This window comes from Dasypus novemcinctus, chromosome 7 (assembly GCF_030445035.2).
Source record: "Dasypus novemcinctus isolate mDasNov1 chromosome 7, mDasNov1.1.hap2, whole genome shotgun sequence".
Classification (NCBI taxonomy): Eukaryota; Metazoa; Chordata; class Mammalia; order Cingulata; family Dasypodidae; genus Dasypus; species Dasypus novemcinctus.
In genome coordinates, this window is record NC_080679.1 from 11,431,708 (window position 1) to 11,459,352 (window position 27,645).

Genomic DNA, 27,645 nt, shown 5'->3' on the forward strand with positions numbered 1-27,645 from the left:
TCTGGCACCACTTCCCTACTCGAAACCTCTGCTGGTGTACTTGTACCCTCTACACGAACCTGTAGCAGGTAGAATGAGTGGGGCAAGACACAGGACTGTTCCGTGGGGTCCTGTCAAGGTGAAGGGTGCTGAGCCAGCTGAGATGGAGTAACAGGTATGAGATTTACCCTTCTGCCATTAATAACTATAATACTGGACAAAACACATGACACTACTGTTTTCAAGCATTAGAGAACAAACAGAGAAGGGCTTGATCCTGGAGAGAAGGGAAATATAGGAGGTGACGTCCACAGGCACCTGGCTCTGTGCCTCGGGCACTTGTCCAACTATGGCTTGGGGAAGAGGCCCACACAGAGGGCAGGCATGTGTGAGCTTCTGCATGTGGCAGAGATTACTCAGAATGTAAGAAACCAACCCCAGATTTGCTTTTAGAAGTAGGCATCCCACATTATAGATTTTTAAAAGCTATGACTCTGATAAAATTTCCATGGGAACTTTTCTCTCTCTATGCATTATCTTCCTTTCAGTTTTCTTCAGTTGAAAATACTGAGCAATGTTTCCCACAGTTTCAAGGAGGGCTCCCACTAAAAGAAGAGAAAAGCTTTTCTAGGCGATGCTGTTTTCTATCTACTCATCTGCTCTGTCTATTGAAGAGGTTACACATTGAACCTACAGAATTGGGTGTCAGTGGGAGAGGTGGAGCAGCCTGCAGTGTTCAGAAGACTTGGCCACGACACCATCAACACTCTGTAGCAGACTACAGCTGCAAGGATGGCTACCCATTATGGGCAAGCGGCCAAAGGCCAACAGCTGGGCCAAGGCCACCTTCAAGAAGGACCTAAGGACCCTAGAGAGAGGCGAGAAGTAGCTAAAGACTAATCAGAACAACTGGGGGGCACTAGCAAGGGACTAGATAGGGCTTGCTCTTCCCACACCCAGGCATTTTCCCTTTCAGAATCAACTGCTGCTTCCCTTTCCTCAAACTGTAACTTTCAAAGATTACTGAGTTGGACAAGCTAGACTCAATCCTACTTTTTCCTGCTTGGTTCCATTCTGAAAGACTATTTAAAGAGCCCCTCATGGCCTGCCTCTTGCAACTTTCTGGACAGACAGAAGACCTGCTGGGAGGAGCCCAGGGTTGTCTAGCTTAGGCCTTAGGTGGTATTTGTCAGGGAGGGTGCTCCTCCTTCCCACTGAGAGCATACCCTGTGCAGCAAATACCTCAAATCACCCTCATCTGCCCGCAGACTCAGGTAGAGAACCCTGTGCCTCTCAGAAGCAGAGTTCTTAGGGGTTTCTTTTTATAATACCTTACGCCAAAACTGGAACTTCCTGAAGGGCCAAGGCGGGGAACTAGTTCATCTGCCCTCACTGTCTCTTGGCCCTGGGAGAGCTGTGGTAAGAGGACGTTTCTTTTTTTTTTTAATTTTTAAAAATTAATTTCTCTTCCCTTCCACCCCCACCCCCCGCCCCGGTTGTCTGCTCTCTATATCCATTCACTGTGTGTTCTTCTGTGACCACTTCTATCCTTATCAGAGGCACCGGGAATCTGTGTTTCTTTTTGTTGCGTCATCTTGTGTCAGCTCTCCGTGTGTGCGGCGCCTTCCTGAGCAGGCTGCACTTTCTTTTGTGCTGGGCGGCTCTCCTTACGGGGCGTACTCCTTCTGCATGGGGCTCCCCTACGTGAGGGACACCCCTGCATGGCAGGGCACTCCTTGTGGGCATCAGCACTGTGCATGGGCCAGCTCCACACGGGTCAAGGAGGCCCAGGGTTTGAACCGCAGACCTCCCATGTGGTAGACGGACGCCCTAACCACTGGGCCAAGTCCACTTCCCAACAGGACGTTTCTTATTCTCACCCTTCCCAAGGTCACTGCAGGAACTAGGTCACACACTGTAGGCTCAGGGCCCTATGACAAGTTCAGGAACACAACAAACCCAACCTTACACATAACGCCACCCAGGGAGCACAAGGTGTGCAGACACCTGTTACCCAGAATGGTATAGAATTTTCCATCCTACCATCAGCGAGTGGTTTGCAGGAGAGCGCGTCATCAAGGTCTCGAGCAGTTGAAGGGTCTATGGTGAAGATACAGTCTTTTCTAGGAAAGATTAAAGATATAATCAGCTATGCCACGAACAACAGAAACTTTACTGCCATTGCAGGGCACCTTTAAAGAACACTGAATATTGCAAATGTGCTCTGCGAGGTGAAGTGAAGAGTAATTTCTATCAGCTCGTTGAGAAGGCAAGGGAGACAGGGAGAGACAAAATGGGTAATGGTAGTGAGGCTCCCGACAGTCTCTGGGGGCCTTCCTCTTCTGAGACTGCAGACGGACAAACTTGCCTGGAAGCAAGGGAGTGTGGGCCGTGGAAATGAGGCCCAGTCCACGAACGAGGCTTCCAAGAAGTGGCTCTGATAAGGGGGCAATTCTCTTTGTAAAAATTACTCTCCAATGTCAGTCCTTATTTTTGCCAGCCCCTTCCGTAGTGGCTGATGGGAACCTCTCCTTCGAGGCTCTCTCTGAGGATGTGATTGCTTCTTCTCCTACTTCACAAAAGAGGATTGTGCCAAAGAATAAATCCCCTGACCTGGGGTGACACAGGGGGACAGGAGCAAAATCAGTTTTGCAAAATGCTACGGGCCATACAATTCGCTGTAACATAATCCAACTTAAAAATGGCTCTAGTTGCTCCCATGGAATAATCATATACTTTAACTGAACTCCTATAAACAAGGACATCCTCTATACTATTCCTAAGTACAGCTCGCTCTCCCACTCAATCTCTGCAGCCCTGGGACATTCTCTCTTCTTAAAAAAAAAACAAAATTCTTCCATATAATATACCCTCCCCATCCCACCCATTCCCACCAAGTAAATATCTACCTGAAGATGAGACTGGAGTCAGTGGCCCAGTCTGCACTCCCCCTGTCCTCTCCTGCCCAGGTTCTGCTTGGGCTAGGGAGGTTCTCAACAACCACCCTTCCTCTCTCCACACTGGCGAGCCCACGCTCTCTGCCCCTGCTGCACTCTTCTCAAGCTCTTCCTCCAGCACTAGCAGCCCCAGGCTGCCTGTCCCTGTCTCCTCCTGACGCATCAATGCTGCCAACAGGGCACATCCTGGTACTTCCACAGTCAGATGTGCCTTGTTCTTAAAGACTTCTTTCATGGTGCTGTTCGACACTTCCCCAAAGCCCTCAGAGGCTGCCAAGCTGCTCTGGGGACCAGCCTGCAAAGCTCTCGGGGTCGTCCTTTGTCTGGTCCCTTACTGCCCACTGTCTTTAATGCTAATAATCCTCCACGGCCCTCTGTTTCCCTCACACTGACCATTTTACCAGCACAATATCTACAATTCTAGGATAGGATTAATGATAAGATATACCATCAATTTAACAAGTTTTTTTGGGGAAATAAAAAAATCCACTATGTTAAATATATACATTGATTTTCATGTACATCAGGATTTCAGAAATCTTAAAATGTTAAAAAGATAAAAGTGACCTTAAATGGTAAGTGGATAACAAACTGTGATATACCCACAGAATGGAACACAACTTAGCAATTAAAAGGTACAAATGATTGATACATACAACTTGTAACAAAAGGCACTGTTCTTAATGAAAGAAGCTAATCTCAAAAACTTACACACTGTATGATTCCATTTATATGACATTCTTGAAAAGACAAAATTATAGTGACAGAGAAATCTGAGGTTGCCAGGATTGGAGAGGGGGTGGGTGTGACTACAAAGGCCTAGCACAAGGAAGTCTGTTGGGTGACAGAGTTTTTTATCTTGATTATGCAAATGGTTACACATATCTATACATGGGTTAAAATTCAGAAGTCTGTACACCAAAAAAGGTCAACTTTGTTAATTTAAAAATAAAATTTTAAATATGTTACTTTAGAGTCAAGGAAAGAAAAAAATAAGTCAAAAGGGTTGATCAATGGGTGGCAGAATTATGGATTAACTTTTTAAAATATTTTTCTATATTTATAAAAATTCTCACTTCAATTATTGTTCTTATAAATGGGAAAAAATTAACATTGCATAGATTCTCCCCTAATTAAACAACAATTGTCTATCAGATATAAAATATCTTTTATAAAGATGTTTAGCTATGTAGTGATATTTGTTAAACTGGTATTACTTCATGACAGTGATTAGCTTTAAAACTATGGATCTGCTGAAATGATGTCATTACCACTACACGGAAAGGTAGGGGGCAAAGGGTGCTGCCCAGGTGGAGGGAACAAGCATGCGGAGTGCAGGCCCAGAAAGAGCATTCATCAGGAGACCACTTTTCTCAGCAGATGTTTCGAGAAGAATCACACAGGGTGCAGAACACAAAGGTTGAGGTCTCAGGCTACATGGAAATACTTTCTGTTGCACGACATAAAAAGAGGTTGTAAGCAAGAGTGCCAGAGGGAAACAGAAACATTGATGTCCCCTGGAAAGTCAGCTCTGTGAGGGCCGGGTCTTAACAGAGATTGCAACTCAGAGGCAATTGTTGACTGAATGAGTGGCTGGTGAGAGGAAGAGACGGGGAGGTGAAATTAATCCAGATACCACAGTAATGGGCTCTGAATTGGTGAGGACCTGAACTGGGTTCACAGGGTTAAGAAGGAACTGTCTGTTTCTTTGCTTGTTTTCTGTATCCCCCATAAAACCTAGCACAACGTTTTCTACACCGTGAAAATAAAAAAGAACACTCTGTTAGCTTGGCGGGGGCGGGGGTGCAGTTTATTTGTTTACTTAGAGGGTTGACTAGGAAGTTATGTTTTCTTAAAATCACATGTTTTTGGCTCCTTGGAGAGTTTTATTTCTACAGACCTGGTGAATGGATGGTGATCCCCACTAAAACATTTCCAACCTAATATTGATTCAGCTTTATATGATAGAGTAATTCAAGGCTTAGGTTGTTCGTTTGTAAATGTCTTCTTTGAAAGGACACACAATTGTTTTCTGAGGAAAATTATAGACCTACCTGTAAGCATGCAAAGCAATCCTCTACTATTATTATTATTATTTTTTAATCTGCTTTTACACCAGAAACATAGAAGTGTAAATTAAAACTGAACTCGGAGGAATAGCATTCAGGAAGCCTGGTTGGAAAAACATGCCATCCAAATATTTTACTCGATTGGGGTCAGCTCACAGACCAAATCTGGCTCACCATCTCTTTTTGGTATGGCCTACGAGTTAAGAATGGCTTTTGCATTTTAAAATGGTTGAGAAAAAAAGGACAAGAATATATTGTAACGTGAAAATTATATAAAATCCAAATTTCAGTATCCATAAATAAAGTTTTATTGGAACACAGACATGCTTTTTGCTACAATGGCAGAGTCAAGAGGTTGTAACAGAGATTGTATGACTACAATATTTTGCCCTATATAGTAAGTTTGCTGATCTCTAATGTGGATCAATGTTTCCCTGAATGAAATGCTGGATTAAAGTTAAACAGAGTTCTCAATTGTAGAACTTCTCAGATGTGCTGACATCACACAGTTCTTGCCAGACCCATTTGATCCTGAAACTTTTTTTGTTACAGAGCATCTTTCAAAACCTGAGTTCCTCTGAAGTACACCTTTTGAGAAATGATGGAGCTGTCCTGAAATACCCTGTGTACACCTTTCTGGTAGAGTCCTCTGTCCTACAGCTCTCTGGAAGGACACGACAACAAGTCAACAAAATGGCTACAGTAGTCACTGCAGGGAAGCTGATGAGAATCTTGCCCATTTGATCATTCAGTGTCCCTTTTATGCTCACTTATGGGGGGAGTTATGCATGAAAACACCCTTCTTCTCTTGGACTAATGGTTTGCATCTTAGGGTCATGTGAGTTTTATTCCTAAGTCTCCCTCTTTGCTTTGGCTGCCAGGAAACTCGATTTGCCTTTCGAAGACCTCATTTGTAGTCCGAACTCTGTAACCTAACATTAAATTCGGCTGTGTCCAATTTTCCTACTCATATATTCCTTTTGTCTCCCTTGTTAAATTTTTTTTTCACTATATTATATGTATATCTGTAAGCAGTCTCACATCAGTTTTGGAAAGAGATAGGGTATAAATAAAGTCATACATATGTATACACATATACAACATTCCAGAATGGTGGGTCTGGAAGAAAGAGAGATAGGCAGTACAGGGTACTAATAGAACTCACTTCTAGACAGAGGAAAACTCAGAGGGCTCCCAACAAGTGTTTCTACTGTAGCAGTGGACTCCAGACTTGCTCTCTCACTATGGAAAATTGGGAGAAGCAAGGGAACAGTGAGTGACCCTGACGAACCCCAGGCCTTAGTGCTGAGAGCCAGTGATTTAATCTGTTGTCATCGCCACGATTACGAGTCGGCCACGATGTGGTGCCTGAAGCGTCCTCTGGTTGCGGGCCGTAGTGGCTGGGAGCTGCTGGCCTCAGCTTTGCGAGCCTGGCCCCACAGGGGCGGGGTTGGGGCCATGGGGTGTGCATCGCGCAGCTGCTACTCTCTGTTAACATGCTTGGGATTTTACTGGCTCCTTTTCTGGAAGGCTCTGGTCTCACAACCTGCAGGGAGCAGCCTGGTCTGCCAGCTTTTAGAACCTGTGAGACCAAATATTTAAAAAGTTCCGCAACAACGGTTAGAAAGAAGCTAACTCTGACCCATAGAAAATAAAGTGCCAGGTGGGGGAGGGAAAGAATGAGACTCCAGTTCATGAGGCTGCAGAATTCCAATTCAGAGCAAGGTTATGTAACTAAAATTTCTGAAGGCACGTGACTGAAGGGCTGAGGAGAACTTTTTAAAGGGATAGAGAACCTCTAGGATTGCCTATTTTACTCTCGGCTATTGGTGCAGGCAAAGAACACATGAAAAATAAATAAAAGCCTTCTAGAGTCCCTTAGACCAGGCCAAAAACCTTGGGAAATAACGAAAGCATAGAAAGAATTTCTGTTCTTCTGTCAAACACTTCCTCTGACCCTGCATCATCTTCCTTCTCTGGGTTCCATCTCTACTCCTTTCAGCTAGAAAGAGCCAGCAAGCTCCACAGCAACATTTACACACCGCTGTGCCACCCTCCACCTCACCGCATTTTGCCCATGGCTGCTCCCATAGCACACAAAGCTCTCCCTACAGTCACTGCTGCTGTCAGGTTCATCTTAATATACAAGTCTGTTCAAAAACCTCCATCAACTCCTTACTGAGTAAAATAAAAATGAGGTGAGAATTCAAAGCCCTCTGTGAAACAGCTCCAAACTATCTTTTCCCAGAGTAGACTGCACATTCCTCAACAGCCCCCTGCTCTCTGAAAGCGTGTTCATGCTGTTGCCAACGCGGAGGCCCCAATCTCCAATCTCCAAGGTCTAAAAGCTACTGAGCTTTTCAAGGCCTGGCTGCAATGCCATGTTTTTCCCCGGTGGCTCCCCAGAGAAGAAGGCCCTCCCTCTCTGCACTTCCCATGCATGCGACCTGCCCTTCTCTAATGGTCCTGGCCACTGTCCCAGCATGTTGGTGGTTCCTTATGGACATGTCTTACTGCTATGACAAGGCTGGGAGCTCCCAAAGGTTTGGCTCTGCTATTGACCCATCTTTGTATCCCTTTCAGCACACAGGCAATGAATAGGTGATGAATAAACGAATGAAAAAAATGGCCAAAGGACTTTCTTTAGCACTTTTCCATTCAATTTTGCCACTGGGTCTTGGGAAACACATTTAGGATTAGAACTCATGACTTTCTGGTATCCAATCCTGTGGTCATACCACAGTGTTATTGTTTCCAAGGATGTCCTTTTCTGTCTTCATCCCATCTTCTTTTCTCATAAAACAGTGTTTTACAAACTGTGGTTCAGGGACCATGTCCAGACTGACAAAATTTATAGGGGCCCTCCTCTGTCCGTGATTCTGGGTTTGTCTCCTTGCTAGCAAGCAATTCTGGTGAGGAGGAAATGGATCAGTGATAGTGAATAGGTGAAAAGGAAAGGAAAAAACAGAAGAAATAACCTTAAGGGGATAAAGAGTACATTTTTACACCAATACTTCCATACTTCTTTACATTAGATGGCATCATAGTTTATATAGAAACTGGAAAATTTCATGTAAACTGTAGTAAAAAAAAGTAAACAGCTGGAGTATTTCAGCCCTGGTAATACATCCCCAAAGAGTGCAGTCATGAAGAGCCCAGCTGGGACATTCCAGTAGTCAAATGTTGAATTAATTTTCCTTAGCTATGGACAGGCCTCTCCTCTCTCAGGTGAAGGGAGCAGGGCTCACCATTCGAAGCTACACCTGCCCCCACTGATGCAGGGAGGAGGAACCTTTCACTTTTTCTGATGGCAGTTGCCAGGATCTCAAGACTCTTTCCCTCAGTGTACTGCCCCAGCACATACTTTAAAATATGACACAAATCACAGAACAGAAAAAGACTCTGGTCCATTTGGAGCAGAAAGAGACCTCAGTCCATTTGTCCCCCCACTTGGTGTTGCAGTGACACACACAAGATCACAGAGCAAGCCTACAGCACAGAGAAACAATGTGGTGTTCTGGGCAGGCCCTTGTCACCTGACCAGGGTTTGTGGAAGGTCCACCTCGAGCCTTAGCAAAATTTTAGGTCAAGTGACGATGGTTAGTAGGTTACTTTGCTTTCTTAAAGGACAGTGATGAGCCGACTGAAATGGTCTCCCTTGATACATTCATTCACTCACTCAGTGGGTCTCCCACCATCCTCGTGTCTCTTTGTATACTGCAAGGAACGACAACCTGGAGGAGAGGCCATAGGACAAGACTGGCCTGCTACCGTGAGAGCCAGCAGGAAAGCCAGGGCTTAAACTCAGAGAAGATGTTAAAACCGACTTTCTTCCCCTTCGTTTTCACTTTGAAAAATATCAAACCTTCAGGGAAGTTGAAAAAAGTATAATGAACACCAAATACTCCTCATCCAAATTTATCAAATGTTAACATATTCCCTCTCCCCCTTTCCTCTCTTCCTCTATATGTCTACCTTTTCTTTTTAAAGTCTTTATTATTTCAAAGTAGGTTACAGAGATCATAACACATTACCTGCCAATACTTCAGGATGACTTTTCTAAGAATAAGGATGGTTTTTTTTTTCTACAGAACCACAATTCTATCATCACAGCCAAGAAGATGAGTAACTCATCTAATTTACAGGTATATCAAATATCTTCAGTTGTCCCCCAAAAGTCTTTTAGTTTTTTGTTCCTCCTGACCCAGGATCTAATCAAGGTTTCCACATTGTCTTTGGCTCTTTAGTCTCTTTTAATCTGTAACAGTCCACCAACTTTTAAAATTTTATTTAAAACATAACATTGCATATTTTGAAGAGTCCAGACATGTCTTATAGAATGCCATATGTTGTGGCTTGTCTGATTGGTTTTTCATAGTAGGAGAAAGAAAGGAAAGGAGAGAAATAAGCCAAATGTGGCAAAATTAATCTCCTCTACATTTCCTCTAAACTGAAAGTAAGGTTTAAAGGCTTGACAACATTCTGGGTGAACACTTCGGCTTGAATACTTCACAGGTATTCATATTGTGCCCTTTCAGTAGGCACCCATTTTTCAGTTGCTAGATATGATCACTCGATTAAGGTGCTAATAGCCCGATCTTTCCATTTAAAAGCTACCACTTACCCTTTGTAATTAAAAGGTAATCTGTGGAATGAGACACTGAGATTGTGTGAATATTCTCTTCTTAAAAAACTCTTTCAACCAATAGTTTTAGCACCCACTGATATTTTTTTGCTTGAATCAATTCTAACTGCTCATCTTGTAAAATGGTGCTTTTCTAATTGTATAAGACATTCCACATTTATTAGCTGGCATTTCTTCTGTTAAGAAAGGTTTTTCCTGCCTTGCCCCCAACTTTTTTTTTTCAGTATCATTACAGATTCACTGACTTATATTTAATTAAGTATGTTATAATCCATTACCATTATGAATATTCTGATGCTCTAGTGGTCCCAAATTAGGCTGGTGGGAGCCCTTTCAAGCGATCCCCTTTGTGACGTGTCCCGTTAGTTTTTGAGCACTTCTATGTTTTCTGGGATATCAAAATGTCTTTTCTATATATATATATATATTTTTTTTTCTTTATTTTCTCTTCTTTCTTATCCAAGCAGTAGAACCAAAAACACTGGAAATCATTCCACATCTGTTCACAGAGACCAGAATTATAAAATTACCAAGTTGGGCAGGTCTTACTCAGTAGTACCGTTGTCTGGGGTTATGTACTTTTTTCTTTTCTTGCTCCTTAATAAACTCTTTAAAAGGTGGAAAACAATATACCATGTAAAACTTTCATCATAACTACAAAATTGCATGCGACAGAGTGTAAACTACAATGTAAATTATAATCCATGGTTAGTAGCAATGCTTCAATATGTGTTCATCAATTTTGACAAATGTACCACACTAATGAAGGATATTGTTAACGTGGAAAGGTGTTTGGAGGGGGAAGAAGTGCGGCATATGGGAATCTCCTATATTTTTAATGTAACATTTATGTAATCTAAAGTTTCTTTAAAATAAATAAATAACTGTTTCAAAAAACAACTCTTTAGTCCCTTGCCTACCCTTAAAAAAAAACCTAACAGTGTTGGAAGTCCCTTAGAAGTTGCCCTAGATCAAATCTTATGCCCAGATGATTCTAAATCAACCAGAACAACCAACCAAGGTCTTGAACACTTGTACGGGGGCGGTGGTAGGGGATGGGGGAGTGGTTTTATTCCCTCACTAGGGAGGCCATCCAATTTCAGATACATCTAACTATGAGAAAGTGCTTTCACTGGATGAACTGAAATCTGCCTCCCAAAAAATTCAGCTCTTTGTACCTACAAAGAATTAGCTGGCTTTCTTTTTCATGTTGCAGCCCTTCAAACATGACTTTTCCCAAGAAATACGTGAATCCTTTTCTTGTTCTAAACAGTTTATAACTGTGTAATGGTAGTTTTTCATAAATTTTTGCTTATTTGGTGGTCAAGCACAAACTGAAGTTGTAGGAACCAGTGAAATATCAATGTGAAGGTGTCAGAGGTCGAGAGAAAGGAGATCAGAACTCTTTTATCCAACAAATATTTAGTAGGCATGTACTATTTTAGGTATTTGGGGCATCCTTAGAACAAAGATTCCTATCCACTTGCATTCTACTTGGGGAGGCAACAGAAAATAAACAGTATTGTAACTAAGTGCTATGGAGGGAAAAACAAAACAGAACAGAGTAAAGGGGATTCGAAGTGCTGATTACAGTTATTAATAGGAGAGTCAGGGCAGGTCTCTATGAGATGAGGATGTCTGAAGAGAGCTTGAAGGAAGTGGATATTCTTAAAAATGATACAGAAAGTCAAGTCCCAAATGCTTTCTTTTGGAGGAGGTATAGAAAAGGTAGACAAAGAAATAATATGCATGGATGTATTTTCAAGAATGTACACTAAATATTGCTTTGCAATTTCCAGAAACAACAAAATTAATATGTAAAAATAAAGCAACAATTGCAACCAAATTTTAATAAGATTTTAACTTTAATAAGACTTTATCAGAGACTAAGCACAATGGAGTAATGGCCAGTATTTAACAGATTTAAATTCTAGAGAACAGAATTAGGAATGGTCACAAAGTCAAGGAATTAACTATGTCTAGACATCACTCCTAGATTTCTATTTGAGGAGCAGTATTTTTTTTTCTCATCCTTTGAATTCCCAAGCTAGGAATTCAGAACCTGCTGTTGAAAAGGATCATCATCCTTAATTCTCAATCCATTTATCAGGCTAAAATGCAAAAGCAAGTGGTGAATGCATTTCAACAGCCCTGGAGCTCCAAAGAGCCTTCTCAGGGAACACACTGAGCTAACTGGGGAAGGGTTAAGCCACCCCTATTTTTCAGATCTGAAAACAGTTGTTCTGATATGAGAAGAATCATTACAATGGTGCCAGCTCCCTTCTATAAAAGCTATACACATTTTTTGCACAACTGTATGATTGTTATGGCAACCATAAAAATGGAACTCTCATTCTTCAAATTACACACTACCCATACTAGATTACCTACATACGTTTGTTCTTCTACATTACCCAGAATTTCTTTTCAGAAAATACTATGTCTGTCTATAGATGTTTAGGAGCAAGATGAAGTAGTTTCTTTCAAAGGGAGATTCTACAACAATGAATCTTTCAAAGACCTTGCTCTTCAAGAATTCTAGGGCTTCCCTGTCAAGTCTTTTAATCCTGTAGTCACTGGGAGGCCTCAAAATATTCCTCCTGGGAGGCAGGGGAAATGCCTGGAAAATGTATTCTTAAGACAATTTTTTTTCTAATTGGGAGGACAATGTAGAAAGATACTACTGTTTAAGCCTTACTAGACCCCGAGAAGTTCTATAAAATACTGAGAACACTTTCTATAGTCTGAATTTAGGCAGGGGAGAGACTTGTATAAGAGATACATACAAGCATTTTAATAAAATTTGCTGCTGAAATAAAGAATAAACAACCTGATTATATCAAACAAAAACATCAAAATAAACTTCAGTTATGCTTCAGGATGGTCAGGGACTCTATTATTACTCTGATCAAGGTGACTGGAAATTTTTTAACTTTTAACAGAATTTAAGTAGTTCTTTCTTCTCATTAATGGGGAAAGTCAAGCTAGTCTTGAATATCTTTTAGATATTCATTTTGGGTCAAAATTCTGTTACATTGTTCACAGAGGTGGTTGTATGTATATATTTAAAGTAGACTGATGATAACTTCTTGACTGATTTTAATATTAAATATTTAGATTTTGAGATGAAAACACGTTTATAATTACTGTTTGTTCCTGAGAATTTCATATACAGAACCGAAATTCATCTAGTTTTTCCTTTTTCACCGAAAAAAAAAAAAAGATCCAAGGCCTCCCTTTGAGGTCAAACAGCAAGTAAAGCTCTAATAGCAAAAGCCCTAATTACTCCCTAGGCTGCTGAATTTTGTGACACACACAGCATTACTTCTATTACCCCACTTTCAGGAGAGGAGGAGTAATTATGGATGCTCGGAGTGCCTCGAGTGGGTGACCCCAGATGACTCAGCCCATAGCGAGCACCTCCTGCATTTCCCAGGATCAGGTCTCCAGCACACTCCCTCTATGTCAGCCCAACTCACTCTGCCCAGTCTTTGCCAAACTCTGGACTTGCCCAGTATTCATAATCCTATACTCTTTTTCATTCCTATTGAAGCAGCTCTCCCCAACTGGACTCCTCTTTTCTCTCCTGCCTTTTTGGTCTGTTAGCATTTGGCTATCAAGATCAAGTTCTTAAGACATAGCATTGAGAGTTATCCCCTTTCTCAAAAACCTACACTGGCCTCCAGCTATCTTTGACACTACAGAGCTAAGGTTCTCTGTATTGGCTTGGTATTCAATACCCTCTGAGATTTGGTTTCGAACTATATCTCCATTCTTACTGGATTTGACTTGTCTTCATTAACATGTGGCTTTGGAAAACCAGTTTTGCCAAAACATCCCGAATTAGTGATTTGTACAGGCTCATCATCTTTTTTAAAAAACTTCATACTCTTTGAAGGAAAGAATTGTTTCTCCCAGCAATATCTATTTCAGTATCTTACAAATAGTACAGATAACAAATATTTACTGAGTTGAATCTTTAGTTCAACTCCTTCCTCTCCAATTACTTGAAAAAAGGCTGGGGCTGAGATAGACCCATGGTTTCACCAGTCCCTTTACCAGAAGCACCAAAATATCTGAGAGTGGAAGTCATTGTAGGTGATACCTTGGGAAAGGGGTCTTCAGGGCTTCCAGCCATGGAATAGAAACACTGTCTTGGGGAATTTTCTGGGCGTAGGGCTGAAGTCCTTTGGATTATGATTATATCAATATCCAAGGATTGATGGAAAGAGGATAAAAATGGGGCAAGGGGGTGCAGAATTTGAGAGCAGAAAGTAGTTTGAAGTTATTATTCCATACTTGACAAACATTTTTGGTAATGTACCTTTATGATTATTAGAAAGAAAGAAGGGGGAAGCGAACTTGGCCCAATGGATAGGGCATCCGTCTGCCGCATGGGACGTCCGCGGTTCAAACCCTGGCCCTCCTTGACCTGTGTGGAGCTGGCCCATGTGCGCTGCTGATGCACGTGGGGAGTGCTGTGCCGTGCGGGGGTGTTCCCCACGTGGGGGGGCCCCACGTGCAAGGAGTGCAACCCGTAGGGAGCCGCTCAGTGCGAAAGAAAGTGCAGCCTGCCCAGGAATGGCACTGTACACATGGAGAGCTGACACAGCAAGATGACGCAACAAAAAGAGACACAGATTCCCGTGCCGCTGACAACAACAGAAACAGACAAAGAACTCACAGCAAATGGACACAGAGAACAGACAACTGGGGTGGGTAGGGAAGGGGAGAGAAGTAAATAAAAACAAATCTTTAAAAAAAAAAAGAAGAGGCAATACTTTGTCAAGCTTAATACATGCCAGACTCTGTATTATACACATTATTAGATTTAAGCCCTGCCACAACCTTATGAAAAAGGTATTATTTGTATATTCCTTTCAACTTTTTTTTTCCTCTCCCCTTCCCCCCACCCCCCACCAATTGTCTGCTCTCTGTATCCATTCGCTGTGTGTTCTTGGTGTGACTGCTTCTATCCTTATCAGCGGCACTGGGGATCTGTTTCTTTTTGTTGTGTCATCTTGTTGTGTCAGCTCTCTGTGTGTGTGGTGCCATTCTTGGTCAGGCTGCACTTTCTTTCATGCTGGGCAGCTCTCCTTACGGGGCGCACACCTTGCACGTGGAGCTCCCCTAAGCGGGGGACTCCTCCGCGTGGCAGGGCACTCCTTGCATGCATCAGCACTGCGCATGGGCCAGCTCCACACGGGTCAAGGAGACCCGGGGTTTGAACCGTGGACCTCCCATGTGGTAGGCGGATGCCCTATCCATTGGGCCAAGGGTCAGAGGAGTTATATGACTTGCCCAAGATGGCATATCTGGTAAGTGGCAGAGTGAGTGAGGATTCACATCAAATTTGTCTCTAAAACATGTGCTTTTGTAGTTTACCCCTGTGACATCAAGGTGATTTAGAATTTTCAGACTCCTGGGACAGAACAATTATCAGCGACACCATCCATGAAAGTGGGATGGTGTCATATTGGGTTGGTAGACATATTGGGTTGTCTGTACTTAAGTTCCCTCTCCCAAACCAGCATGTACAAACTGGAACCAGCACGTACAAGCTGTCCCAAACCAGCTGGGACAAACTGATCTGTGCTCGAGAATTTGGAATTAGGGCAGACAGAGGGAGACAGTATGTGAGAAGAGAGGAGAGGGCAGAGGGGGAGGGTGTGTGTGTGGAGAGAACGTGCAATCCCTTTGGGTGGCTGGGCCAAGAGAGCATCTTGATAGCTGTTGGTAGCAGCCATTCCCAATGCGTTGTAGGAAGCAACAGGCTACTCTGAGTGAGAGAGAAGAGGGAAGCAGTTGAGTAGAGAGCAGAAGAGGGAGAGATGAAGAAAAGAGCCTTTGTGGGTTCCCGGCCCTTGGATTCTGGGACACATCACAGGATCCTTAAAACAAATTCTGCTTCTGCTTAAGCACACTCCACTGGTTTCTGTGATTTGGGACCTAAAAGGTCTTAATTAAGCAACAGCTGTGGAAAGTTTCCTAGAATGGGTAAATTGTCAGACTTTAACACTTTCTTATTGATGAAGAAATGACAAGCTGGTAGACGTTACAGGCAATGCTGCCACACCACCCACTCCTGGGAGGAGCCAGAGAGTCCAGTGAGCCTCGGCAGGTGTGGTGTGGGAGGCAGGGACAGCATGGCAGAATATTAACATCAATTTTCTATTTTGAATACAAATCAACTTAAAAAACTGATTTTGCAATTCAAATTACACAAAATAAAATGCCATTAACATTGTTCAGCTGCAGGAATTTGAAGAAGAAAGAACTTCTAACAGAAGAACTTCTATTTTCTCAACATGGGGGAGAGGAAGAGTCAGGTGTTTTTTATTTTTATTTTTTATGTTTACTGAATAAGGGCGTGGGCTTAAGAAGGTGGAGACACATGAGGATGGTAAGGGTTTCTGAGACTGTAGACCTGAATTCAAGTCCCAGGCCTGCCCCTATTGCCGATGTGACCTTGGGCAAGTGACTGTACTCATCTGAGCCACAGTTTCTTTATCTGTAAATTAGGGATAATCATTTCAAAGAGCTGTTTTAATGGTTGAATGAGATAATATATATGTATGAAATGTTAAGCCCAGAGCATGAAGCAAGCATTCAATAATGATGTTTAGTCTACTTGTCACATCAACAACAAAGCTACGAGAAAAATTCAAACTTTTATACGTCTTTTTTTCTTCTAGGACATTCCTGATTGACTACTAGACACATTCTGCTCTGGAGGGTTAATTTCTCCCCTGGTGTGCCTCAGCACCTTATCAAGCCCCAGGACAGAGAAGGAAATTACACTCACAGAGTGCCTACCCCGTGCTCAGCAGCACTGGCTTAGGTCTGCAAGACATTCGAGATTATGCTAGTGATTTAATATTTTCAAAATAGCTATATTTCAAAAAGAAACGACTAAATATGACTATAGAAAAGGCTAATTGAATACACATTTAAAGTATTGTTATGCTTGTGGGAACACTCCTATCCTAGGAATTCTAATTACATCTGTAAGACCACAGGACAACTGTTTAAACAATCACAATTTGAAACTCTGGATTCTCCCATATACAAACGTTGGTATAATTCCACTAAGTCACCTCTCAGGCAAAAAGAGTACAGGGCAACTTTTACATTTGCGTCCTAACAGTAAATATAATGTTAGAAGATTAATTTCTGCACACACAGAACTTCTACACAAATGAGTACTCCATACACACATCCACGTAATGCTACAACTGCTTAAAAGTTTTTGGAATTCTTTAATAACTACTTTCTAAGCCAATTCATGAGCTTCATAAGAAAGTCAGTTTTACTACTTTATAATGATACTTTTTTTTTTAAAGGTGTATTATTCAGCTTGATCACCCACCCGATTTACCACCCTTGGCTCTGAATTGACTTGGCTGTTTCCAAAAATCAAATCCACCCTCAAATAATGAAGATTTGCCATTGTTGAAAATGTGCCTCAAGCTCTAAAGACAATTTCCAAAGAGGAGTCCAAAAATGTGTATGTCCTCCACTGGCTCCTTACCCACTGCCAACTAGCAAGCTCAAATCTTCCCCATTCTAAAAAACATCTTCAGGACCCTGCTTCTCTTCAAGTTCCCTCTCGCCTCCTCTGTACAGCAAAGCTCCTCAGAGCTGTTTAGACTTAGTGTCCCTATTTCTTCACCAGCCATCCACTCCTCAACTGACTACAATCTAACTTTATCTCCAATTACTCCAGTGAAAGAACTCTTGAGATATTCAGAAGAAAAAGGAGTCAATTGCTAAATCCAGGACCTCTGGTTCAAACATTCTCTAGCATGTGTAGTCACCCCCTTCCCCAGTTTCTCCAAATGGCAGTATCTTGCAAAACAATAGTAGAGTAAAAATTGTACTAAAGTGATATTGACATTGATACAATCACCATTCTTATTTAAAGCCCCCTTTTGACCTGTACTCATTTGCATATTTGTATGTGTTAGCTCTTCACAACTCTATCAGATGTAAGTTATGTAACCCTCTCCTCAATCAAGATACCGAACACTACCATCATCTTGAGGATTCCTTTTGTTGTCCTTTTACAATCAAATTCCCTCCTGCCTGCCCCCAACTCCAAAGAATGCCTGGCAACTAAGGATCTGTTCTCCATCTCTAAAATTTGTCTTTACAAAAATATTATATAAATGGAATATATAATATGTAACCTTTGAAGTGGCTTATTTTGACTCAGAATAATTCCCTGGAGATTCATCCAAGTTGTTGCATCTATCAATAGTTCATTCTTTTTTTATTGCTGAGTACCATTCCATCGTATGGATGTACTACAGTTTGTTTAATCATTCACATGCTAAAGAACATCTGGGTTGTCTCCAGTTTTTGGTTATTATGAATAAAGCTGCAATGAACACTTTTGTGTGAACCTAAGTTCTCATTTCTCTGGGATAAATGCCCAGGTGGGCAACTGCTGGGATGCATGGTGGTTGTGTGTTTAGTTTTTAAAGAAACTGTCAAACTGTTTTCCAGAATGGCTGTTTCATTTTTTATTCCCACCAGCAATGTATGAGTGATTCACTTTCTCCACATTCTCACCAGCATTCGGTATTGCTTGGAACTTCTCAAGAACTTCACCTTTTCCTTTCCTTTTATTTTAACCATTTCTGATAGGTATGTATTGATATCTCACTGCAAACTTAATTTGCATTCCTTAATGGCTAATGAAGTCAAACATCTTTTTATATGTTCATTCTCTATCTGTGTATCCTCTTCAGTCATTCTTTTGCCTATTTTCTAATTGGACTGTTTGATTTTATAATTTTGAGTTAAAAGAGTTCTTTTGTACTCTAACAATGCTTCATTGTCAGACATGTGGTTTGTAGACATTTTCTCCTCATCCTCTTAACAGGATATTTCACAGACAAAAAGGTTTGAATTTTGATGAGATCCAATTTATCTCTCCTTTTATGGACCATGCTTTTGTGTCAAGTCTAAGAACTCTTTGCCTAGCCCTACACTCCAAAGATAGTCTATGTTCTTTTTTTTTAATCCTTCCCCCCCCTCCCATTTGCAGCTTGTTTGCTGTCTGCTCTGTGTCCATTCGCTGTGCGTTCTTCTGTGTGTCTGATTTTTATTTATTTCCCTCCCTCCTTGTGACCTGCTTATTGTTTTGCTCTCTGTGTCCATTCGCTGCGCACTCTTCTGTGTCTTTACTTGTCTACTTGTCTCTCTTTTTGTTGCATCACCTTGCTGAGTCGGCCCTCCACGGTGCTTGCAGGCTGGTGGCTCTCTGTGGCGTGCGGGTGACCTATCTTCACAAGGAAGCATTGGGATGCGAACCCAGGGCCTCCCATATGGTAGATGGGAACCCAACTGATTGAGCCACAGCATCTTTCCGAGTCGATGTTCTTTTCTAAAAGTTTTATATATTTTTACATGTTATATTTAGGTTGGTGATTCATTGAGTTAATTTTTGCATAAGGTGTGAAGCCTAAGTTAAGACTCACATTTCTTACCTCAGTTGTCCAATTCCTCTAGTACTATTCACTGAAAGGATATCCTTCCATTTAACTGCTTTTGCTTCTCTGTCAAAAATTGGGTGTATGTGTGACCCTATTTTTGGGTTCTCTTCGGTCCTATTAATCTATGTGTCTATTCTTTGTAGGTATTTTGTATATCTTCTTTATGAAGTTGAGGATGTTCCTCTCTCAGTTTGCTGGAAGTCTTTATTATGAATAGGTATTGGATTTTTTTTGGAAATGACTTTTCTCCATCAATTGATATGATCATATGATTTTTCTTTCTTATGTATTGATATGGTAGATTATATTGATTTTTTAATAATAGCTTTATTGAGATAGAATTCACAAACTAAAAAGTTCACCCTTTTAAATAGTATGATTCAGAGGTTTTGAGCATATGCACAGAGTTGAGCACCCATCAATACTTTTTTTTTAAGATTTATTTTATTTATTCATTCCCTGCTCCCCTTGTTGTTTTGTGTTCATTGTGTGCTCTTGCTGTGTCTGCTTGTTTTCTCTTTAGGAGGCACTGGGAACTGAACCTGGTACCTCCCAGGTGGGAGAGAGGTACTCAATCACTTGAGCCACCTCAGCTCCCTGCTTGTTGTGTATCTCATTTTCTTTCCTCTTTGTGTCTTCTTGTTGTGTCATCTTGTTGCATCAGCTCACCGCACCTGCCCATTGTACCATTCACTCTCTTGTTCATATTCTCCAGGAGGCACTAGGAACCAAACTTGGAACATCAATACTTAATTTTAAGAACAAAAACCCTGTACCAATTAGAAGTCATTTCCTCTTCTCTGCATCCCCTGGCAACCACTAATCTATTTTCTATTTTCATCATTTACCTATTCATATAAATACAATAGGTGGTTTTCTGTGTCTGGCTTCTTTCACTTAGCATAATGTTTTCAAGATTCATCCATGTTGTAGCATGTATCAATACTTCCTTCCTTTTTATGGCCAAAATAATATTTCATTCAATTTTATATCACATTTTGTTTACCCATTTATCACTGACAGAAACTGAGTTTGTACATTTTGACTATTATAAATGTTTGCTATAGATATTTGTGTACAACTTTTAGCATGGATATATGTTTTCAATTTTCTAAGAGTTTCAATTTTTTATGTTTAATTTTATAAGGAATAGCCAAACTGTTTTGCAAAGTGACAGCACCATTTTACATTCTCACCACTAGTGTTTGAGTGTTCAAATTTATTCACATCCTAGCCAAAACTTATTTATCATCTGTATTTTGACTTTAGCACATCCTAGTGGGTATGAAGTGGTATTTCATTGTAGTTTTGATTTGCATTTTCCTGATGACTAATGATGTTGAACATCTTTTCATGTGCTTACTGGTCATTCCTATGTCTTCAAATTCTATGTCCTTTTGAAAATTAGGTTAAATGCTTTCATTGTTGACTTGTAAGAGTTCTCCACTATATTCTGAATACAGGTCCCTATCAGATACATAATTTGTATTATTTTTCCCATACTGAGGGTTGTCTGTTCACTTTATTGATGGTGACTTTTGAAGTAAAAAAGATTTTAATTTTGATAAAGTCCAATTCATCTATTTTTGTCACTTATGATGTGCCTAATCCAAGTCATGAAGATTTACCCCTAAGAGTTATTTACAAAAGCTTTATAATTTTAACAATTACATTGAGGTCTACTGTCCATTCTGAACTATTTTTTTGTATATGATCATTAATTGATTTTTGAATGTTGAAACAGACTTGAATGAACCTGGAATCAATCATATCAGGTCATGGTTTATGATTCTTTATATACATTTCTGGACTCACCATGCTACTATTTTGTTGAGTATTTTTGTACCTGAGTTCATGAGGGATACTTACCTATTTTCCTTTCTTAATATATCCTTTTGCATGGTTTTGGTATCAAGATAATACTGGCCTCACAAAATGAGTTAGGAAGAGTTTTGTCCTAATCTAATTTGGGCAACAAAATGCATAAAATTGGTGTTAATTCTTCCTCAAATGTTTGCTAGAATTTTCTCAGAGGAATAGCCTGTGATTGGAGAATTCTATATTGTGGAGCTTTTAAATTATAATTCAGCTTTTAAAAATGATTATAGGACTACTCAGACTTTCTATTTCATCTTGGTTCAATTTTGGCAGTTTGTAGTTTTTGAGGAATTGGTCCATTTCTTCAAAGTTGTTGAATTTATGAACTTTTGGATATGTGATTTTCAGTATTCCTCTTTATCCTTTTAACAACTGCAGATCTGTAGGTATGTCTCATTTCATTCCTGATGTGATCTGTATCTTCTGTTTATTTTTGTCAGTGGTTGTGCTGTATCTTTCTCTAGGTCCTTGAAGGGAAAACTTAGATCAATGATTTGACACCTTTCCTCTTTTTTTTTTTTTTGTCATTTAAGTTTTTTTGCATTTATGATTTGCCAACCAGATGACTGCATTTTTATTAGAGAAGTTGTAGGTTTACAAAAAAATCATGCAGAAAGTAGAGTTATCATATACTCCCCCTCACATACACCATTCTCTCTATTACTGACAACTTTGTATTAGTGTATCTTTGTTATAATTAGTGAAACATTATAATTACACTATTAATGATAGCTTTGTAACTTTCAGTGTACAAGTCTTTCACTTCCTTAGTTAAATCTATTTGTAGATATTTTATTCTTTTAGATGCTATTTAAATGGCATCTTTCATTTATTCATTGCCACCATTCATTTTGTATGTTGATCTCATATCCTGCAACTTCACTTATTTCATATATTAGCTCTAGTAGATTTCACGTGGATTCCTTGGGATTTTCTACATAGGATCATGTTATCTGCAATAGAGTTTTATGTCTTCCTTTCTAGTTTGGATGATTTTTATTTCTTTTTCTTGCCCAATTGCTCTGACTAGATATTAGGGTTCCCCACATTGACTAATTTTTGTATGTTGAACCACCCTTGCATTCCTGGGGTAAATCCTACTTGGTCATGGAGTATAATATTTTTAATGTGCTGTTGGATTTGGTTTGCAGGTATTTTGTTGGGGAGCTTTGCATGTACATTCATAAGGAAAATAGGACTTTAATTTTCTTCTTGTGCTGTCTTTATCTGTCTTTGATATTGGGTAAACTGGCTCCACACTGTGCCAGGGAGGGGTAGGGTTAGGATCAGCAAGGGTGCCATGAGCTATTCCCACATCCTTTAAAAATTACTTTTTATTTTGACAAAATATACATAACTTAAAAATCTTTTAAACCATTTTATGTGGACAATTCTTTGACTTTAAGTACATTGCCAATTCTGCTTAACTTTTACCATTATGTATTTCAGACCATTTTCATCCTGAACTAAAACTCAGACTTATTTAGCAATAACTTCCCATTCCCCTCTCCCATCACTCCTAGTAACCACTATTCTAATTTGTCTCTAAGAATTTGCTCATTCTACATACTTCATATAAGAGAAATCATACAGTATTTGTCCTGTGTGGTAGCTTATTTCACTCAACATGGTGTCTTCAAGGTTCATCTATACTGTACCATGTACCAGCACTTCACTTGATGTTACCTCTAAATAATATTCAATTGCATTGACATACATTTGTTTATCCATTCAACTGCTGATAGACAATTGAGTTTTCACTTTCTGATTATTGTGAATAATGCTGTGAAAAACTCTAGTGTACAAATATCTGTTCAAGTCCCTGCTTTCAATTATTTTGGGTATATACCTAGAAGTGGAATTGCTATGTCATATGGAAATTCTATGTTTACTTTTTTTTTAAGATTTTAATTTATTTTTATTTTATTTATTTCTCTCCCCTCCCCCCCCACCCCAGTTGTCTGCTCTCTGTATCTCTTTGTTGCGTCTTCTTTGTCTGCTCCTGTTGTCAGCGGCACGGGAATCTGTGTCTCTTTTTGTTGCGTCATGTTGCTGTGTCAGCTCTCTGTGTGTGCGGCACCATTCCTGGGCAGGCTGCACTTTCTTTCGCACTGGGTGGCTCTCCATACAGGGTGCACTCCTTACGCATGGGGCTCCCCTACGCGGGGGACACCCCTGTGTGGCACCGCACTCCTTGCATGCATCAGCACTGTGCATGGGCCAGCTGCACGCGGGTCAAGGAGGCCTGGGGTTTGAACTGTGGACCTCCCATGTGGTAGACGGACACCCTAACCACTGAGCCAAGTCTGCCGCCTCTATGCTTACTTTTCTGAGAAATTGCTAAACTGTTTTCCGCAGTGGCTGCTCCATTTGACACAGCCACTGACAATGTACAAAGGTTCCTATTTCTCTCCATCCTCGTTAACATTTGTTATTTTCAGTCTTTTTATAATAGCTAGCCTAGTGGTTGTGAAATGGTATCTCATTATGGTTTTGAGATGCATTTTTCTAAAGATTAATGATATTCATATACTTACTGGCAATTTGAATATCTTCTTTGGAGAAATGTCTATTCAAATCCTTGGTCCATTTTTTAATTGGTTTGTTTGTATTTTTGTTGTTGACTTGTAGTTGTTCTTTTTATATTCTGGATATTAAATTAAACCTTTAGCAGATATATGATTTCAAACATTTTCTCCCATTCTGTAGGTTGTCTTTTCACTTTTTCGGTGATGTCCTTTGATGCATAAACGTTTTTAATTTTGAAGAAGTTCACTGTATCTATATTTTTGTTTTGTTGACTGTACTTTCAGTATAAAATCTAAAAATCCATTGCATATTACAAGGTCCTAAAGATATTTCTCTACATTTTCCTGTAACAGTACTAGCTCTTATATTTAGGTCATTGATCTACTTTGAATTAATTTTTATATATGATGAGAGACAGGGGTCCACATTCATTCTTTTGCATGTGTATTTCCAGGGGTCTTAGTACGATTTGTTGAAAAGACCATTTTTCCTCCATTGAATGGACTTGGCTCCTTTATAAAAAATCAAGTGGCCAAAGATGTATGGATTTAACTCTGGACTCTTAATTCTATTCCATTGGTCTATACATGTATTCTTATGCCAGTATCATACTGTTTTAATTACTGTAGTTTTGTTGTAATTCTTAAAATCAGGAAGTATGTCTCCTCCAACTTTGTTCTTCTTTTTCAAGACTGCTTAGGCTATTTGAAGCTCTTACTGTTTTTTAAAGCTTGGTTTTCTGATTGGGCACTTGCCCAGTTACTGCAATCCTTGAACTGTTTTCTGGAGTTCTGAGGAAAATGGCCATGCCAGTTTTTGCTAGGTATTGTGGAGCATCTGACTCCACCATCTTGGTGAACTGGTATTCTTTCTGTTTATATATGTTATAAAGGGGATTTATTTGGGGTAAAAACTTACAGTTCCAAGGCCATGAAATGTCTAAATCAAGGCACCATTAGAGATGTTTTCTCAGAGTCCTGCCATATGGTGAAGCAAGATGGCCAATCTCTGTTGAGGTCTCTGTCTTCCCCTCCAGAATCTACCCTCACAGTTCAACTGTGGGCAACCAGGCATAGGGATTGTCTCATATTGGGCCTCCTCTCTCAGTCTTGGGTGCTTATCTTTCTTCCTGAGTTCAGCTCTGAGCTATCAGGCAAACGGCAGGGCTCCTTTCCTGAGCCTTGAGCTGCTCTGTGGACCCACCCTTCCTTCCACGCCCCTGTGCTCTGCTGGTTCCAGATTACGGGACCTCTCTTAGCCCTCTGGGCTTCTCTGTTTTCCTACAGTCCTCTCTCTCACATGGCAGGTCAATATAGCAGTTTCCTCTGTGTGTCTGTCTCTCTCTGTGTTTCCACTTACATCAGCTCCCTTAAGAGGGTAGAGATTCAACCTGAGTTCATGCCTCACTGATACAGTTCAGTCAAAAGGGTATTCAAAAACATAATATTTCTTTTTGGGGATTCAGAAAAGAACTTCAAACTATTGCAAGGGCTCATTAAGTTAAATTGTTCTCAGATTCTTACATTGCCTTAATGTTGAAAGTACTCATTCATATGCGATTTCAACAAGACAAAGATGCATTTTATAATTTCTAGTGTAAAATTTTTAAAATTAAAAATATTTATACATAAAAGCTGACCAAAAATGCCACAAAAGCAAAATAAAAGAAGGAAAGGAGAAAAAAAGAACATAAAAATGTCTAACTAGAAAACCAATAATACGTTGTCAGATTACAAATATATTAATGATTTTATTAAATACAAACAAAACTCCCCAATTAAAAATAGGTATTACTAGATTCCATTAAAATACTTTACAATAATTACAAAAAATACAACTTTGACACAAGGTGATAGATCTGGAAACTTTGAAAGAAAAGGCATAGAAAAAAGATATATTCTGTATGTGCTACCCAACTATTGACAAAATATCCGTTGATTCCATATCCAGAACTGACAGAATGACTTATAAAATATGTATTCCCAATCCCAGTTTGTCTATAAGATTTTTGAAAGTGGTGACAGGTACATGGGTAACCAAAGTATAGTTCGTTTAGTAAATACTCACCCTCTTTTAAGTTTTCTGGGCAATTGTATATGGATATGGTATGGGACATTCCTTATTCCTTTGGCTCAAACAGCCTTGTGGGGCCTGATGTCAATGTGCACATCGGGTGTTCCCATCTCTTTCATGGCAAATTTATGGATTTCTCTGAGTGCCCAAAGAGTATGCTTCTTTAAAGCCCCCTCGATGGATGTGCTTGTGAATGTTGATGGTATGCTCCCTGGTCGTTGATGGCAGAATAGTCTTTATTCTTCTTGCTATCCTTTGCAGGATTCTGCTGGGACTAGGTTGGAAAGGATATGAAAGACTCAAACTTTCCTTTTCTAAATATAAGCATTTAGAGCTTTAAATTTCCCACTCAGTACTGCTTCAGCTGATCTCACAGATTTTGATATGTTGTGTATTCATTTTCATTTGAGTCTAGGTATTTTTTTTTTAAGTTTCTTAAGTATAGTACTTAATTTCCAAGTGTCTGCAGATTTTCCTGTTGTCTTTCTGATACGGATTTTTAGTCTGATTCTATAAAGTCAGAGAAATTATTCTGTATGAAATAATTTCTTTTAAATTTGTTAAGGTTTGTCTTATGACTCAAGGTATGGCTTGTCTTGGTGAGTCTTCTATGGGCATGTAAAAAAAATAGGTTTTCTGCTATTGTTGGGTAGAGTGTTTTACATATAGCAGCTGAATCCCATTGGCTAAGTATGTTTTTCAGATTCTCTGTATCCTTGCTGATTTTCTAAGAGGGGACTGTTAAAGTCCCAACCTATAATTGTGGCTTTGTCTATTTCTCCTTTAAGCTCTATCAGTTATTGCTTCATATATTTTGAGGGTCTACTGTTTGGTGTGCACACATTTAGGATAAGTATGTCTTCTTGGTAGATTGAGCCTTTTAAGATTATGTAATAGTCCTCTGTCTCTAGTAATTTTCTTTGTCCTGAAGTCTACTTTATTTGATAACATAGCCACTTCCACTTTTAAAAAATTGATATTTTCATGGTATATCATTTTCTATCTTTTTACTTTCAACCTACTTATGTCCTGTATTTGAAATGAGTTTGTTGTAGACATCTAATTGTTGGATCATGCTTTTAAAAATCCACTCTGCCAATTTCTCCTTTTAATTGGTATATTGAGGCCATTTACATTTAAGGAAATTATTAGGGGTTGAGTTGCCATTTTATGTTTCATTTTGTTTGTTTTCTCCCTTTCTTTTTTTTTTTTTTTAAAGATTTATTTATTTATTTAACTTCCCCCCTCCCCTGGTTGTCTGTTCTTGGTGTCTATTTGCTGCGTCTTGTTTCTTTGTCCGCTTCTGTTGTTGTCAGCGGCACGGGAAGTGTGGGCGGCGCCATTCCTGGGCAGGCTGCACTTTCTTTTCACGCTGGGCGGCTCTCCTTACGGGTGCACTCCTTGCACGTGGGGCTCCCCCACGCGGGGGGCACCCTTGCGTGGCACGGCACTCCTTGCGCGCATCAGCACTGCGCATGGCCAGCTCCACATGTCTCCCTTTCTTGTTTCTGTTTTTCTGACTTATATACGTGTATCACTTACCACAGTCCACTGGGATGAACATTTCACCATTGTAGAAATCTTACTTCCACTTAGATTTCTTTACGCTCTGTACTCTTTAATTATAATTGTCTTCAGCACTACCTCAGATTTTGTTATAATTTTTATTTTGATCATCAAATATGATTTAAGAAATGCATGAGAAGGACAGTCTATCATACTTACTTTGAATGTTACCCATTCTCACATTCTTTCTATTCTGAAGTTCGAAGCCTTCTTCTGTTATTTCTTTTCTCTTTAGAGAACTTCCTTTAGCCGTTCTTTAAGGGTAGACTTGATAACAAATTCTAAGTTTGCCTTCTTCTGAGAATATGTTAAATTTCTCCCTCATTGCCAAAAGATATCTTTGCTGGATATAAAATTTATGGTTGACAGTTCTTTTCTTTCAATATTTGAAAAATGCCATGCCACTTCTGTCTGGCTTGCACAGTTTCAAATGAGAAATTGCTGTCATT

General features: G+C 39.9%; 1 protein-coding gene across 1 annotated transcript in view; it reads right to left on the reverse strand.

The window, feature by feature from the left end:
- DIS3L2 (DIS3 like 3'-5' exoribonuclease 2) overlaps positions 1 to 27,645 on the reverse strand; it is a 392,051-nt gene that overhangs the window by 101,648 nt on the left and 262,758 nt on the right. The window contains exon 10 of the mRNA XM_058299893.2: positions 2,023 to 2,102. Coding sequence (XP_058155876.1) covers positions 2,023 to 2,102 — 80 coding nt within the window. The remainder of the gene's footprint in view (positions 1 to 2,022; positions 2,103 to 27,645) is intronic.